Raw genomic sequence first — 18,383 nt, forward strand, 5'->3', positions numbered from 1 at the left:
CTATTTACATATGTTTGAATGAACAGATTTAGGATTCCTATTATTTGAAATATCATGCATTAATTAGAATTTTTTTGTTTCGAACAGATTAACAATTGACCTACAATTCCAGCTTACGTTTGTGTTTGTATTTAAGGTTATTTACAAATAAAAATATAAAATCATGCAATTTTGCTATCATGTTCAACTTTAATAAAAACGCATGTTGATACAGATGGTGGTAAGATTAAATTTCACAATCACTAATTATTTATAAACAATTTTTAATTACTATAATAGATATTTATATTCTACGGATTAAATAGAAATTATTATGGTAACAGCCATCAATATTGTCAGACGAAACGTCCAAAACAGATTCCGTTAAATCAGTGGCGTGCTAATAGAGGTTCGAAACTTTTATTATTCCCCATTTTAGAGATAATAATTTTTGTCTGCAATTGTTTTTGAATCCTTTATCAAAGCATTTATTTACGGTGTAAATTCAACAAAAATAAATTATCTGTTCTTGCTTTTAAAAAGTTGCTTATTCCGATATAATACCTTTCACCAAATGATTATCCATTCAGCAAATTTTTGTCTAAACGCATATTCAGAAAACGACTTTATACTTGTATATATCCTTTTACTTACAAGGTAGAGAACAGGCATTACTAGTAAGTTTTTACAAAATCGGGTGCAATTACCGACCGTGAACGTATAATTACAGCTTTTTATAATTGTCAAAAATTAGATCCATCAATCTTGGGAAATCTAGCTAGATTATTATTGGTAATTAATCGGCTGTGGTCAAACACAAGGCTAGTCTTCACATCGATAACATTCTTAATTGCCGTGAACAAAAAAAAGTACGACATAGCAAAATGAAGGCAATGTTGATCGTTTCCTTTAATTATGAAGATGTTTTTCACATATTGAAAAAGATGCGAATCCCACAATAAAATACCGACAGCTTCGAACAAATTATGATCATTGCTTCACCACGATAGTGCGTTAATTGCATTCATCGAACAATAATTAACGAAAAGTCGTCCATACAATCCCAACCTAGTTCCCGGCGACTTTTGGCTGTTTCCTAGTTTGGAAATGCCGTTCAAAGGTAACCATTTCCATTAACTAAGAGACCGCTGAAGGTTATGTGATTTTATGTATCGTTATTGTTTTTGTTAAGCTTTATCAGTACGCAAGCTACCGTTTAAAATAGTACGAATTTATTCTTGATACATATACATTTCAGAAACTATCTCTTTCATACTTACAGATTATCATTCCCTTTATTTAAGGGATCTTAATTTTATGGCCACATTTAGAGCGCAGGTTTGCCCATATGCACATATTATTTATTGAGTACTCACACTACTAATATTGTCGATTCTAAAAGCACTGTTTCTAAATCATCACGTATTCGGAACTAAAGCCATAAATTTAAATTAGTTATTGAAATTTACTACTAATAAAGAAAAAATGAATGAGCTTTACGTTGGTGTTGCTTTTTGCAAAGTTTTTTATTCGATTTGTTTGGATCTGTAATAAGCAGTGTGAATTCAGTATTGCTTAATTTTATTTATATCGAAATACTGAACAATTACATGCAATTTTTAAAGGGTTTAGTTAATTTTAATAAGCCTATGAAGAAAACCAACTATCGATGAGCCTTCTTGGTTTATTGAAGTACTCGAAAAGGGTATAACATAGACATATATTGCAAATCGTCTAAATGTGCACTAAATTACCACATTGAGATTTTTTAATTCTGTATACATTTCAACAATAATGTGTACCATTAACACCTCTGCATAGGAAACCAAAATTAACTTGGAATGGAACATCCACACTGGCGTAATGAAAGGAGAAACGAGTTGATTCTATTGGATGGAAACAGGATTTATGGTTTTGTGGATATTCGGCAGATGGTATATACTACGACTGCGGGATGATTTTTCTCGAAGTATAAGTTTGACTTTGATGTTGGAAAAAAGTTTGGATTTGTTGATAACACTTTTTGTTGCCTTTTTTTTTTAGATGCTGGTGGTCATTGGGGAAAATTTTGTAATCGGAGATATTTGGAAAATTGTTCATCTTATCAAGATAAGAAGAAGTATTGAGAACGATTGTGGTATTACCCTTGTCTGCTGGAAGGACAACAAAATCAGGATCGTTATAAATATCTATGAGAGCCTGCCGTTCTTGGAGGTGAGGTTGGAAGGAGGAGGTTTTGATGTTCGGTGGACCTTGGCAACATCCTGCTTGATAATTTCGGCTTAATTGAAAGGGGGCTCAGAGATGATCCCTCCGTTTAGCAAATGATGGTTTCTATTGGTATGGATTTTGGCGTGACATAGGAATTAAAGCCTTTGGTAAGAGCATATTCGGAGTATGCGGAGATAGGGGTATCGAAATAGTTGTAGACAAGTGTGCCATATAAATAGTTATTGGCGGAGGTTTTTAAAGTGAGATAAGTTTGGATAATTTGTTATTTTGGGTTTGGGTCTTTCTGTCAGAAATATGTTGGGCTTTCTGGTTAGATAAACGATCGAAAGTGTCCCATATCAATCCGATAAGCCATATTTCATACATTTATTACCCCTTCCACCAATAATATACTTCCCACATGCGCCAAAATGACAAAATGTACCAACAGGTCCCCTATAAGGTCCAGGCGGCTAACTCACCTTTCATCTTCAGACCAGCAGTGATAGTGTAAGTATTCACGGTGTTCTCTATGGTAAGCATATTAACTTTTTTTAGAGTTTAAACATTTTATATTTTTGCGTGAAATAGGCAGATTGGGACCATGGAATAGGATCACTTCTTGCCAATGAACGAATAACCACTCTACCGCCACCCTGCTCTTGATAATGGCTTCAAAGTGGGAGCCGAAACAACACGGGTCAATCTGTAAACCTAGTTCACGATATGACATTGAAATTGGTTCCAGAGGATTAAATCGATATTCTTAACTTTTGAACAGTTAATATAAATTTAACTATTAAGTGCAAAAAACCATTCAAAGCGGTTTATTCCAAAAATACTTGTCAATTATAATTTAAGATGATAGATGGAGACAATATTAAATAGTTTTTGATGTGATATATCTAATTATTTTCTAATGCAAATATTTCTAGTACAAATTTTTGAAAGTACGACTATACTTACATTGAAAATAGAAGAAATATATAAATATTCAGAACAATTTATAATCCGCTATACCAAATTTTCATATATTTTAATGTAATAGGAGCACGGTCTATAGAGAAGAGACGAATTTAAAAAGGGAATTTTCAAAAAAATAGCCCTATAACTATTCTTTCACTCTTGTTCTATTTTGGCACTGGTGAGAGCTGCCTTGCCAATTTCGGAAGAAAACTCAAATCATTTTTCTCGTCACGTCTTGAAGTTAGAATACCGCAGGGTGACTTCTATCAAAGTGGTGACACCAGATTTCACTTATCACATCTGCTGATATCTGGAAACCTCCAAAACCAGAAGACGTTGTGAAAACCCAGTTACCACATTGCATAAATTGAAAATAATATCAACGTTAGCTTTAGGGAGTATTTGCGCCCAGTTCTTTAAAACTAATTAACGGGTATCAGTCATAATTAATGACAAATTCAGTCACTCTACACCCTACTAATTATGTTAAATAAATGTTTTCGGGTACATTTTGTAGGCAAGGTTCTGTAGCGTAGAATTTGGATCATTTGCCGCTATAACATACATGACAAAGGTATGTAAAATAGTTTCAAAGTACTGGACACAAATTTAGAGTTCAACATTTAATATCTGATAAAACAAAAACACTTCTAAATATAATTCTTTTTCACTAATATCACTAATTATTTAGTTTTTTATACAGCCGAAGTTACGTTTGCGAATGATCAAGATAAACAAAGCAAATAAACGTCGTATATTTATAGGTATAGATATGCAGGTTTATTCCTTTTTATTACAAAACAAGCTTGGGAGTTTTGTCTGTCAAGCCACGCGATGCATACCTACTTCGTAATTAAAAGTAGTATTTAGAGAAAAAATACGATCCTATAGCCGTACCCTATCAACAGGTTCAATCGTGTATCAAAGAATAAAAACTGCTGCCTTAGCTATATCAAAATAACCTGACAATACGGCGGTCAACGTGTTGAAATATTTCTATTGTCAATTGAACACTTTGTATAGTGAAATTTCATTTTCTCCTGGTTATGACTATCCTTGTAACCTTATATACATGATAAATGGTTTCCGTATATATAATATCTAGTAATTTTTGAATTGGTTATCTACGTATTCAAATTGGTGTTTGTTTGTCTCAAATCCATTAATTTATATCTTGTCTTGTTATATTTTAAATAGGACGGTCCCCCAGAAGTACCTTGCCTAACGAAGAAAACACAAAAATTTTGGAAAAAAATATATTTTTTCCATATTTTTCAACGTAATTTCCTTGCAGCTTCTTACACTTTACAGTGATGTCCATTAAGTTCGATACCCTTTTAATAACAAGATCCTCAAAATAGCCATTAAATATCGACATCACCTCTTCATTATTGGAAAAACATTAACCACCGACTCATTTTTTCAAGCCTGAGAATGAGGTAGTAATTCAAATTTGAATTCATTAGTTTTGGCCATTACAATAACGGATGTGTGAGATGGTGCATTGTCTAGATGACACAACACTTTCTTCTTAGCCAAATGCGGTCGTATTTGCTTGATTTCTTCACACAAACATTGCAATGAGTTCACATAATACGTCGTTGATAGTTTTTCCTTTTTAAAAATTGTGGCATTTATTCCGTGCGTATCCCAAAAAATCGACACCATGAACTTGCTCGTAGATGGAACGATCTTTGCCTTTTTTGGAACCGGTTCTCCCTTTACAATTAATTGTTTTGATTGTTCCTTTTTTTCGGTTGTAAAATTGTGGACCCAAGTTTCATCCATGGTTATGAAACGGCTTTATCTCTATGAAAAATTGCTAAGCGCGGCACCGATATTGCGCACAGGTTTCTGTTCAGTTAATATACGATGTACCGCTCTTTTTGAAACGCACTTTCATTCTACGATCATTCAGTGTCGCGTTTTGGATTTTCTTGACTCATTTTTCAATATCAAAATATTTTATGTCTCTTTTATACATTTTTTTTTTTTCATTTTGATTCGTTATTTGTGTACGAGTGCAATCTCGCGACACAATTTTGATATAAATATTGAGGTACTTTTCATCAAATTGTTTTCAAAAATATACTTCTTAAAGTTGATGAATTTCATTTAATTGAAAACCTAACTCTAGCTACAATTAATTGAAATGAACACTTTAATTTCAACGTGTAAATGAATACATATTTTTGAAGTTGATATTAAGCCTTCAACATTTGACACTTGATACATATCATATGTTTAAGATCAATTTTACTTTGAGGAGAATTTTTTATTCATTTAACTGATATGTTGAAAGAAAAGAATGTTAAATAAATTCATGTTTATATGGTGTTATAGTTGTTTCTATAATTTTCTATTTTACTTCTTGTATTGTTTTTTTCCTCGTCATATTTACTTTTTCTCTCTGGATTATTACTTGTTATTGAGTAAGTCTGCTTCAAATACCATCCATCCAAATATTTCATTTCTTCTTCTATAACGTGAACAAACCAGCTTCAAACTTCCTTTGCATTTCGTATTCTTTTGTTACATCATGTCAGGAAAGAATGACTATAGTATAATGTCGTTTTAATTTACCTCTCTCTGTTAATGAATCTTCTGGTTTCTGTTGATGGTAGTCTTCTTTATTTCTTTACGTACCATATGTTCAATGAAGACAAAAAAAGAGGTAACTAAGACAAATAAAAGTGTTTCACTTTCGTCTTCGATCTTATAATCGCTTCACTATGCAAGCAACTTTGAAAAGTTCGATCTGATGACGAGAAATGATTTAATGAAACGTAGCCTAACTCTTTGAATTGAAAATTATGTCCAAATAAATGAAAAATTGATGTTCAATTTAAATTATGTTTTTTCTGTAAACAACTTCCTTAATTATTCAAACACGTGTGGATATTTGCTCAAATTTGATCGACATATGTTAATGTTACAATTCTGTGAAAAATTTTGTCGTGAACAACAAAGTCGTCATCTGCGTTTAGTCTATTTGCTTAGCTAAATTTTGTCCAATCATTACAAATGAATGTGAACTTTACAATTAATGAAAACTTAGAACAAACAACTCGAACTCTCCATTTTACATTGCAGAAGAAATTAACCATAAAAGTTAGAAGAAGAGTATATTTATATACAAAACAATTTTTAGCTGAAAACTTCAACAAACATTCCGTCCGATAGTTTTTTAGTTTTTTCTTCGAAAACTCAACATTAAATCTTTGTTTTTAGTCAATGAAAGGCTTGTAAGAGAAGTTACGGTGATTGTTAAAATCTATTTTTGAAAAACTATTGAATAATAATGAGATACAATAAATTTGGATATTATTGGATTTACATTGATCAATGGTCAATTTTGACAAGATTTATTCTCTAACATAATTTGGATTAGTAATAGTTTCATTACGTCTTCTTGAAACTTGAGTATTTTTTAGTCGAAAATATTAAAACACCCACACAGTATTATACAGTATCATGCTAGTTTTCGAACCTTTCAACATGTAAAAATTGATTATTTCTATTGCCGTTGAAATCATTCAACAATATTGTAATTATCTAAATATTGGTACTGTTTATTTTGTTTTCAAAATTTTTTTAAAACTAACGTATAAACATGTTCTTAAAACATTCTCGCCCTCAATTTATTCTTTTTTCAGATAAAACAAGTTTTGTTATTTTTTACTGGTAGCAATATTTTAAACTTCAGTCAAATTAACAAACATCCCTCGTATCATGTCGACACGTGGTAAGATGTTGAGGTCATCAAAACAATTAGTAGCTACCACAAATTATAATAACGCCGTCTTTCACTGGGAAAATTAAATGTAAAGATCAAAACCAACTTAGATATTTACCTATTTTGCCGAAGTCAATAGTTATATGTTTAGGTTATTGCATTATTACTTCTTCGGCAAGTCGATTAATTAGGTTTATTTGTTTATTAAAAACTTACCATGTGTTTAAAAAAAATCCAAAGTGTTGAATATGGGTCGGCAATTCACTACAACGAATGACGATAAGTATCCTTTATATTCACGTGATCACGACGAAGTTATTTTTAACTCAGTTTTATTTGTAAAGTGATAAAAAACTTTATTTACAACACTATAACAACGAAGTAGCTTTGTAAAAATAATTAAGCGAAAAGGAATCGTTCTTCTCAGACAAATATACTTTTCGAAACTATAATTTTTAAAACGGAAGCGCAAATATTCCGATAATTTCTTGGACCACCACAACACTTATATATTTATATCAAATCATAATGGTAAACAACGTTATTTAAATATAACAATACTTTGAATACGATTTGCAGTACCGTTAAAACAGTTGCATAACTTTTTAAATGTTTGAATTGGTTCACCGGAATTACACAATGCCTTTTAAAAGACTTGTAAAAGTTTTCAGTCAAGAAAAATACTTCGATTTTTATCTCCTTTGAAGATTCGGTAACACACAACCACACGCAGAAAGGAAACTGAATGTTGGTATGTTGGTTTCATTCAAGTCAGCCTGTTGATTGTTGTCGAAGGATGTTAAATTTTGATTCGTGGCGCCATCTTCTATAATACACACTTTTTTGAAAATTGTTAGCTACAAATTAGGAACGGAACTTTTTTTGTGATAAAGATGAAAACTACATTCATTCTAATTGTATATTCAGTCAAAAGATGACGGAACTATCTAATCTCCATTTTTTATCCACCCATCTAATGTACTAAATTAGCAAGTTCGCACAATAAGCGAAATTTATATCTATATTGGGGATTTGCCAATATACTCATATGGCATATGGGTGAATTTATCTGCACTATTTCGGTCACCAAGTGGAGCATACTACTCACAACGAATTTTGGACAAATTATCAAACCCCGCAACACAATTTGACTATTAGGACATCACTTTATGGGTAATGCGAGACAGCCACAAAGCAAAGAATCATAACTTATTTTATTCGGTGTGATTTGCATAATTCGATGAAAATATGGAAGATCAAATAATGACACGAAATACTCAGGGGGACTGAGATTTTATAGTCAAAAAATAAAATAGATCATTCCATAGAGGAATGGACAAAAGCCCCCTTGGTATTTTCAACTACTGTTGTTCTTAAATGAACAAGATGTACCCAGGGCAGCGATTTCCAACCTATCGGACGAGGAAGAAGTAAGTAAATAAAAAATATATATGTTCACAGCTTCATTTTGCTATGGGACAGCTCCTTCATTGTTAAAATATGACATAAAATATTCTCTTGTTATTTTTGCAACCTGTGAATAATTTTTGGCACTTAAAGACCTTTGTAGGTCAATTAAATCCTCTGAGTTAACAAGAAGCCATAATGTGAGTGTTCCAGTTTCTTGATCCTCATTATCCAAATGTTGAGGGCTATATCCCTTCGGACTGTTCATTCGCAAATAGTTATGTACAACGCAACACACCAGTACTATTTTTTCAATTGCGTTCGGATTAACAATAATGTCAGTATGAAATATTCCAAATCTAGCTGACAAAATTCCGAAAACATTTTCAATTATACGACGCGCTCTTAACACTGTAATTAAAAATGGCATTTTCTTTGGTCAAATGTTTCTGAGGAAATGGTTTTAGTAAATTTTCTCTTAATGAAACAGCGTCATCTCCAATAAAGTTCGGTCGTTGTGTTCTATTTTTTCTGGCTTAGGTATATTTAATCTTCTAGAAATTAACTTTTCATACAATTTACTAGCTTTTAATACATCTCCATCCGAAATTCTTTCGTTAGATCCAAAGTGACAATAGAAGATTTCGTAATTGGCATTTGCTATAACCATAAGTACTATGGAATCCTTTATAATTATAATAGTAAGAGCCTGAATAAGGTGGTGTAATAATTCGAACGTGTGCAGTGGATGGCAATTGACATTGCTGAGTTACACCCCCAACATAGTGCTAATGCAGAATTTTCCACATTTCAGTTCTTTTCAACTTTTACTGATAATTCTTAATAATAAACAAAATAAAAAGCAATATTACATATTTGTATATGTAGTCTTTAAATATTGTTAAATTGTATTAAAGATTGAGTGGAGATGATACTGGTAAACTTTAAATCTTCATAGCTCCTTCCGGTGGCCAAAAATCTAAAATCTCTAAACCAAACGGTAACATCTCATATTTATGTGAACCTCAAAGTTGCCGAAAGCTGCTCATGTGCTCATGATTGGCACATATTTGTGTCTTTTTTTAAATCAAAGGAGTTACCAGTGTCAACAATTCCACGTAACTACATTCATCCATCCGTAAGTAATTTCTATAATCATCTGGATGCAGCCGTAGTTCTTCCAATAAATTAACGAACTTGCAGAAAACTATAGAAAGCATATATAATAAAGACGATCAAGATTACAATGACAAAGATGAGGAAACTCTAGCGGTTGATAGAGGCCGCCTTGCCCCAAGAAATGTATTGGCAACCCAAGTCAATAATTAGGGATTATCCATATTGAACGTCGAAAAGAGCCACTAAATCGATTATTTTCGAGAAATGAATTCCTTTAAGCTGATTCGTATTTTATTTCATAATTACCTAGTGATAGCAAAAAAATTTCTTTGCGATCCGTCGCAACTATATCGGCAAAGGGATCAGGTCAAAATTTTCTTATGTGAAAGTATAAGAGATTTTGCACTGACAAAATAAATGTAATTCGAAATACCATGGCACGTTAACGTGCAAAAATATATAATATATTACTTAATCATGTATTTGTTGATTGGGGTCGAAAATAAATAATACTCGGAAACATTGTTACTATATTATGTATTCATGCATATGTTACCAAATAAACACCTTCAAACCAATTAGCATTCCCTATTAGGAATTTATTTTGTCTAAATCACGTTGTGATTAGTCACTTTGCTCAGTGGCCGAAACCATTTAAGTGAACGCCCACATTTCGCATTACCCATAGCTTTGTTCTTGTTTTCCAGATAAATAACACTGCAACAGCGTGAATCGAAGGGTATGTGGATTATTCAACAAGTCGGCTTCACTGAACGCAGCCAATTCATTTGCAGTTATCAATTTTTCTAGTTCTCAATTTTTTAGCACTGTAGCACTTATGCACTTGCCCCCTACTTCTGATTTTATCTCAGTCTCTGTTATTGATTGGTGTATTAAAATTAATCAATATTTAGATACATTTTCTCTTCGTTTGCATAATTCATTGTAATTTTTCTTTATGAAAATAATCATCTTCAGAGAAATGTAGTGAACAAATTTTCATGTATTCTTTTTCCAAATAAACGTTGATTTTCTCTTTGTTCAGAAAAATGATTGGAGACAGAAGATGAGCTTTCATTCATACACTGCAACAGTTATTGTATGAAAGCACCATTTCGAAACAATAAAATCGAAGAATTTTATCGTTGAATGAAATTGAAACAAATTTGGAAGAGGGTTGAAGGAACGCTATAAACTGAAAAACAATGAAATAATAATCTATTATAGAATATCACAAAAATTATGAAAATGATGCAAAAGCTCAGAATTAAACAATTAGTATAGGAAATGTTTTGGCATCCACTTTTTCAAATGCAATGTGATAGTGTGTAAAATATTTCTTGTAGAAAGAGTTGTATGTTGTAGCACAACCTGTTTATTAAATTAATGTAGAGCTTTTTATAGTGTCATAAACTATGTTCTAATTTTCGTTTTTTTTTTAAATGGCAATCAATATTCAATAATGCATGGAAGGGAATTTAAAAAGACATATAAAAACTTAAGGTGTATTTAAAAAAATCACAATATACTTTTAAGTACAAAACATGACGAAATAAAATGGAATGTATAAAAATTGCACTAACTAAACATACATAATCCTAAGTACAGTACGGTTCAAGTCACAAAAATGATAAAAGTCTCCTAAAATTACATTTAAATATTGAGATCTTATAAAATAGTTTTGACTAAGTCTATCTCTTGACACAAATTTTTGATTTTTCAATTTCATTTATACAAAATACGATGTGATATATTAAAAAGCTTCTTAGGCACGATTTTTTACAAATATTACGAAAAATAGGTTCCTTATTAGGCAAAAATAAATAAAGGGCACGTAAACTTTTCAAAAAGTCTTTTTCTCATACACTAGAAAAAAATTGCTTAACTACTCAGATTACATTTATTGTATATGAAATATCTTCGTAGATGAAAGCTCACAAAGGATATTAGTCTATTGCCCTTTTATAAGGAAGGAGAGGATAATCTCCCACATATGTGATTATACCAACCATAGCAATTTTAATCACATAGGTACTACCCAATTAAATAAATAATTTATGCTTCTAAATGTTCTTGACTTTAGGTCTCTACTGGTTAGTTTCAAAATATTTTGATAAAGACTAAAAGAAGTAGAAACTTCAAATTTTCATCTGTCTTTAAAAAATTTAGAAGAAACTAATTTTAAATAAGACTTAAAATCAATAACATTTAGAAGCATAAATATATCAAAAGGTCTAAGAACAAAGAAATTAAAGAAATTTAAATAATTTATTAGATTTGAACCAGACCAGTCTTTTAGTACATAAAATTATCAAAATGGATGAAAAATTGAAAATAACCGTGAAAATTCGATTTTCTTTATACTATGACGAACAATTGAGAAAGATGTACTGGTTCATAACACCCGGTGTTTTGCGAATTTAATTATTTAACATGATTTAATATTCGGTGTGTAGAAGCAAAATTACCAAATAATTTGTGACACTGTAGTTATTGGCGATGGTTTAGGCTGATATGTTTTTAGTGTTTAGGGCTTGTCTGAGAATTGCCAGGTGCTTCTAGTAAAATCATTTATTTACAAATTCCTACTTCAGATTTTATATCAATATATTATATATAATATTAATTAGTCACAATCACAAAAAGATTTTATTCCTGTATAGTTGTAGATGTTCCGAAACATAAGAAATTTTGTGCATTATCATAAAAAATTAATCAAAACCAAAACGTGATTTTTCCCATACAAAACACAACAACCATCGAATTTGGAAATTTTTTGAAAGCATGACATCAATTTAGTATGTTCAAGAGAAGCTACAGCAAACGCAAATACAACATTCGATGGAGTCTTTGTAATATTCTGCTCTCAAAATTAAAACTTTTCATAGAAACTTCTCTTTATAAATTTATATTTGTGTTAATATTTACTGATTGCTAATATAATTGAATACTATATGTAAAAAAATTAATCCCTTTGCTTTTTTGACAGTTTAATAATTGATATTTTGCTGCTGGAAGACAAGCTGGTCAATTCGTTGATTATGAATATGGTAGTGTTTCTAGTATAGTTATTAAGCAATGAGTGTCTTCTCCAATTGTTTGTCAACGTACAGTTCGAAAATATGTATTTTGGATGTACTCAACAGTATTACTTCTAGTAATTCTCTAAATAGTCTTGCCTTTTGTGTGCTTTCAAATCTACGAAATTTTTAACACTATTTAAAGTTGAAAATGATGTTTGATCATCTCTCGTCTGAATGTATGTATAATAGATATTTATTTTGTAAGATTGTTTTCTTTAGTGAATAAAATTTATCTAAAATACTTGTACAATAAAACGTTTTATTCACAATCACATTCATTTAGAATCAGATTCGCACAAATTTTGACATTTTGCTCTGATTATGGAGGGTAGATGTAAGGAGATATCAATTTAAAATTAATACTTTATAGGTAAAGAACACGAACTTTTACTGTATAATTTTTACATTTAGGGAAATACAATTTTATTCCTTAAATTTGTAAGCAAAGATGCTTTGAGAAGGGCGTGATATAGAAATATAATTTTTCTCTTTTCAATCTTGTTCTATTCTATTAACTTTAGGCGCTATGTTACAGATTTCCCTTATTTCTACTCTCTATAGCTCTGATAATAGCTTTCACTTTAAAGTAAGAAAAACATTTTTCTAATACTAATTGTTCCTTACAATAAAAGATATACATTGATTCTACAGGCACTATGCTTTCGACAACCAATGGCTCTACAAGCTTGTTAATGGAAACGAAGTAAAATATAAAATGAATAAGTAAATTCTGAGTGATCAAGATTATATATATATTTGATTATTCTACTTGTTAAATAAAGTTACTTCATTATTATGATATAAACTGATACTTTATATTGTTTATAAAGTGATTGTGAATAATGTTATTTTCTATAATTTGCAGCCATGATTTTGATTTAAGTTTGAAAATATTTCTATTATTTGAAATGGGTCAAACTTCATTTTTTTTTTCTTCGAATAATATAAATCATTTAGTAAGGCATAAAACAGGTTTGTACCAGTATTTTTTTGTTAGAAAACAAGCAACATTTATATTATTCCTCAAATACAGAATCATAAATGTTTATACTGAAATTCCTGTGGCAAAAAGATTTCTACAAATAGGCAAATATTTTTTTACATAACCACTATTAAAAATTGTGCTATGCTAATTTTTAGAATGCCTTCACGTTAAAATTTAACGAGTAAAGCTTGGTTTATGCAAACAAAATTAAAAATTACCATTAAACTAACAAAACTTGTTGAAAGACACAATAGTACTTGTTCATGCAGAAAATTAACATTAACTTTAAATTAAATCAAACTAAGAGTTTTAACTTCTTAGTTTAATTATTTAATTTTGTGAGGTGATGAACACAGAATACGTCAGATCAGTCTGTATTGGTGGTATTTTTTGTATACAACATCCTTCTTCTTTGGTTATGGAAATATTATTCGCCTTATTGCGCCGCTTTCCGCCGTGGTGTTTTATTTTTAAAACTGATATTAAAAAAATGGGAAAGAGCAATGTCTGAAAGTTAGGAATGTCTTTTAGACGATGGAACACTGATAGACAGTGTCAGGAGCCTTCCGCATTTGTATAACAAAAGGAACTCATACAGGTTTTATTGGTTTACCTGTAATTTATAATAATCCTTAATTTACTACATAAACCAAAAACTTAACAAAAAAGTTTAATTCAATGTTAATTTAGTTTTAATTTTGGCTGCATAAACCCAGATAAATTTGGTATATAGTATCAGGACCGAGCCTAGGGTATCCACCGCCCGGGTGCAAGAACAAAATGTGCCGCCCTATTAGCATACCTAGTCGAAATTTGATTAGTGAGGCGAGATATGTCTAGTCTAGTTTTTGGGGCAAGCGGCTTATTCTTTATTATTACCTATTTATTATCTTTTTTACGCCGCCCGATTCGCCCCAACGCTCAACGCATATTTTGGTATTGTTGTAATAATAAGAAAACAATATTTTTGCATTATAGGGTTCTGTTATTTTTTTAGAGACATTTTGCCTTTTCCCGCCCGGGTGCCATGCACCCCCGGCACGGCTCGACCCTGTATTGTATTAAATGTGTTGAAAATGAAGACGTATAAGGCTACAAGTATAAGTTATGGAAAAGTAGGTTACCTACGGCAGTATTGATAAATGGAATAAATATTGACCAAAACAATTGAAGTATTTAAACAAATTTTTGAAATTTTTCCGGAATGGCACTGAAAATGATTTTTATTCCTAATTATATGTTAATATCGTGCTTTAAATTTTTTGTATGAACAAGATAATAAAAACCTCAATTTTTTGATTTCACAACAATTTGATGCAATTATTTAAAGCTTTAACAAAATATTTGATTTGGGCAACAATGATGAATATCAAGACACCAATTTATCATTATATTCTGATTTAATTCATTATATGGATTACATAAGGTGGTCTAGATTAATGTTTATCAATTTCTAGAGCCGATAGTAAATTTAAAAATATTAGTCCTTTTTATGTACATTTTGGTCTAGATGCTATATCTATAAGGAGAAAACATGTGTGGAAGCTGACTGAAGTAATTATGATACCTAAGCCCAAAGACTCTTCTACAAGATATTGGTCGGTCTACTTGCATTAACCACGAATTATCCAATTTTGTGAAGTCACAAATTGTCCATTCGAGGATTGAGGATAATATTTCTAAGCTAAATTACAGCTGTTTTAGTATTTTATGTCGAATCGAGTGTATAAATTTTGCAGTAAAGGTAAGTTATATAACAATTTTTTTTGTTTCTGTTACTTTACAATAACAAGTTGTTTTGCAGGACCAATTGCAAGATATCAGTCTCATTTTGTGCTGTATTTGGATGTAAATGGAACTGTAAAAAGACAGGAATTTACATGAAAAAAATCTCATTATTTATGATTGTTGTTTGTTAAAATTTTACATTTACAGTCTTGCCTTGAAATTTAGTTCTATTCATTCTATTCTTTGTGGAAGAGTCTTCTATCTAAACCGGGGAAACTTGAAACTTGTCTATCATCAGAATATTTTAATGAAAATAATTGAGCCGATTTTGACAGAAAAGTTTAAGACAAACACTCTACACTTGAGCAGATACATAGAATATCAGATATAACTGAAAGGTCACATTAAGACGGGACGATATGTTACCGTATTTTTAGATATATCCCAGGCAATTGACAAAATCTAGCATGCTTGCTACAATATACAATACAAATGATATTTTCAAAGCAAATTTCCTATATACGCCTCAATATACCTTTATGTCTTCAAGTGACCTTTAAATTATATTTAATGTTCTAAGTACCTTCTCAAGGGTAGAGTGTTTCCATTCCAAATTGATGATCTGGTATTATATGTTTTTTCTCCAAAACCGGTTTAATTATTTTCTTGAAAATAATGGATACTAGTGAGGTAAGTCTGTATAACGTCAATTTGATTTTCGGTTTCCCTGGTTTAGGTACCATAATAATTTCAGCTATCTATACATCAGAACATATTTTAGGCTTGAGTTTTGGTTTTTATTAAATTACGCTGACTTTTCGGTGACGATTTCGTCCTTATTCAATCTACTATGGAGATAAAGAGTGGGTTCTATTAAACTTCGAATCGAATCAGACACGATTATCCGTTGAAAAAATTCCATAAGAATCAGATCGTGTTTGATTTCAACTGAATATTTCGTGGTAGTTATTGTTTCCGATGTAGTAAATGAAGAAAAATACCAAAATATCTTGGAAACAATACATTAAGCTGTTATTTTAATCTGTAGATGGTGAACATTTAATTCAAATAGTTTTTCTTTGTATCTATTTTTACAATTGACTATACTGGTACTATTGTGGACATCATGATTTTTATTTCAAATTTTAGTACAAACAGAAATAATCATTTTGCTATAACGGAAGACAATCCATAAAAATCGATTTGGAAGGATTTTCCGTGTTACCTTAGCGGAATTTTCCTTAACGGAATTCAATAAAAACGGAAACTTTTTAGTTGCAGTTATCAAGTGTATCAGTTTTTGTACAGCTATTTTTGGTTTATGCTACTGAAATTAAGTCTTTAGCTGATGTTTTTTTTTATATTGATATTCTCTTTAATCTCTTTAGCTACTTCTTTCGGTGTCTGATTCTTGGAAACATCTGTAAAATTTTCTTTCTCACTTTTTCGGTTTATATATGTCTTAAAAAAATAGGTTTTTTTTTTAGTTCATGCTCCTGAAATTAGGTCATATCGTGATGATTTCTTGAGATTGATATTCTCTTTAGCTATTTCTTTCGGTGTCGCTACCCTTGTATCTGCTGATTCTTGGGTACATCTTAAAAATTTTCTTTCTTACTTTTTCGGTTTACATATGTCTTAAAAAAACAAGGTTCTCAATTTACTTATATTAATGTAAATAATTCTGGACCACCTTCACCTGATATATTATCCTTCTTGATGGCCAAGCGCCCAGGTAGGGCTGCTCTTTCTTTGTTTAGTTTGTTGAGGGTTTAATACAATGCAATTGAATATTTTCATAAAGATTTGAACAAATACATAAAAGCATTTGATTTAATTTTAAATTATCGACAAAATATTTATCTTTCTCACTTAAATTCGGAATTTTGGATTGTTTTAAATTTCCACAGTCTTATATTGGAATGTTTCAGTTAAGAAGAATGTATTTTTATGAAGGACTAAAAGTCTCTCTCAACTAAAATTAGAAGAAACCATATTTTTAACAACTAATTTTAAAATTTTTGGTTTGAGTATATAGATTCTTTGAAAAAAACATGGTTTCAAATATTCTTATTGTATATAACTAATTTGTTGCTATTTATATAAAGCTGAGTATTACAGGTATATATTCTAATTCTATTTTCAAAGCGAATATATATAGCAGTGGTACATATTGTGGACATAATAACAACTAATTTACATGATCAGAATTCCAGTGACAATTTTGGAGCGAAAACCTATGGAATCCTAACCATATATAATCTTATATAGTTTTGAAGATCGTTCATACATGGAGTGAAGTAATTGGTCCGTGAACAACGAAACAAAAATTCATCAAGTTTTATAATTTGAGAATGAGTAAACTATGATCGCTAAAGATGTATAAGTTTAATGATTCAAATTAATGTTTGTTGCCGGTTTTTATTAAAACCTTGTGGTAATTAAAAGAATTTGACGATAATTCACTTGTTACAATCAGAAAATTACGCTGTAGAGGTGCAGTGAGTTTAAAAAAATGCAATTTTGCCACCATCCATACAAAATATTTGTTTCTAATTTCACGTTTTACACCAAGCCGCTATATTTTAAAAAATAATTTAATAAATTAATTACATGTACTGCAAGTAAAATCATGATATCATTGGAATTTTTTCTTAATATATTTAAGTAAATTGTAATTTGGTTATTTAATCGTCTCAAAATAAATAAGCGAATTTAATCATTTTGTTTTGACGTTTTCATAAAACAATGAATTTATATCAAACTACCTGTAATCACTTTATTGCAATTACCGATAATTGTTCACCATCAAATCTACTTTTAGCAATTATCTACCACTTAACTGTACATATGAACATAATTTACACATTCTCAACTGAAAAAATCATGTTTTAATAGAATGTATCGATTCAGTAATAAAAGATCCTAATAAATTATGAATAATAAATATTAGTACTTTCGGTTTAATAGTCTCTTAAGTATCAATATATTAAATTTTATTTTTTGAAACGACGGAGAAAAATATTGAGCATAATCAATTTTGTAAAAATTACGAAAAATACATTAGCAACTGAAAATAAACGCTAAACTGATGTTTCTTCATTTTTATCTTCAATCCTAAAACAACAAAAGTGAATTATTAGTATTAGTAATAATAATTGCATAGTCA

At 30.3% G+C, this 18,383-nt stretch overlaps 2 protein-coding genes and 1 long non-coding RNA gene across 5 annotated transcripts in view; 1 reads left to right on the plus strand and 2 right to left on the minus strand.

Moving 5' to 3' along the window:
• LOC130452884 (receptor-type guanylate cyclase Gyc76C-like) overlaps positions 1-7,677 on the minus strand; it is a 126,326-nt gene extending 118,649 nt beyond the window's left edge. The window contains exon 1 of one of the 2 annotated variants that reach the window (XM_056792385.1): positions 7,109-7,677. The gene's annotated coding sequence lies outside the window, so the exon portion shown is untranslated. The remainder of the gene's footprint in view (positions 1-7,108) is intronic. The other variant, XM_056792394.1, reaches the window with a different exon arrangement.
• A 198-nt stretch (positions 7,678-7,875) lies between these two features.
• LOC130445923 (uncharacterized) lies at positions 7,876-18,307 on the plus strand. Of its 2 annotated transcripts, XR_008910083.1 has the most exons (3): positions 7,882-8,322; positions 10,126-15,230; positions 15,291-18,307. It is a non-coding gene; the product is annotated as an uncharacterized LOC130445923 (long non-coding RNA). The 2 variants fall into 2 exon arrangements; XR_008910082.1 differs by having other exon boundaries at positions 7,876-8,322; positions 10,126-18,307.
• LOC130445914 (protocadherin-like wing polarity protein stan) overlaps positions 16,287-18,383 on the minus strand; it is a 50,859-nt gene continuing 48,762 nt past the window's right edge. Inside the window, exon 26 of the mRNA XM_056781817.1 lies at positions 16,287-18,331. Coding sequence (XP_056637795.1) covers positions 18,298-18,331 — 34 coding nt within the window. The 3' untranslated portion in view covers positions 16,287-18,297. The remainder of the gene's footprint in view (positions 18,332-18,383) is intronic.

The sequence above is a fragment of the Diorhabda sublineata genome, chromosome 1 (genome assembly GCF_026230105.1).
Source record: "Diorhabda sublineata isolate icDioSubl1.1 chromosome 1, icDioSubl1.1, whole genome shotgun sequence".
Lineage (NCBI taxonomy): Eukaryota > Metazoa > Arthropoda > Insecta > Coleoptera > Chrysomelidae > Diorhabda > Diorhabda sublineata.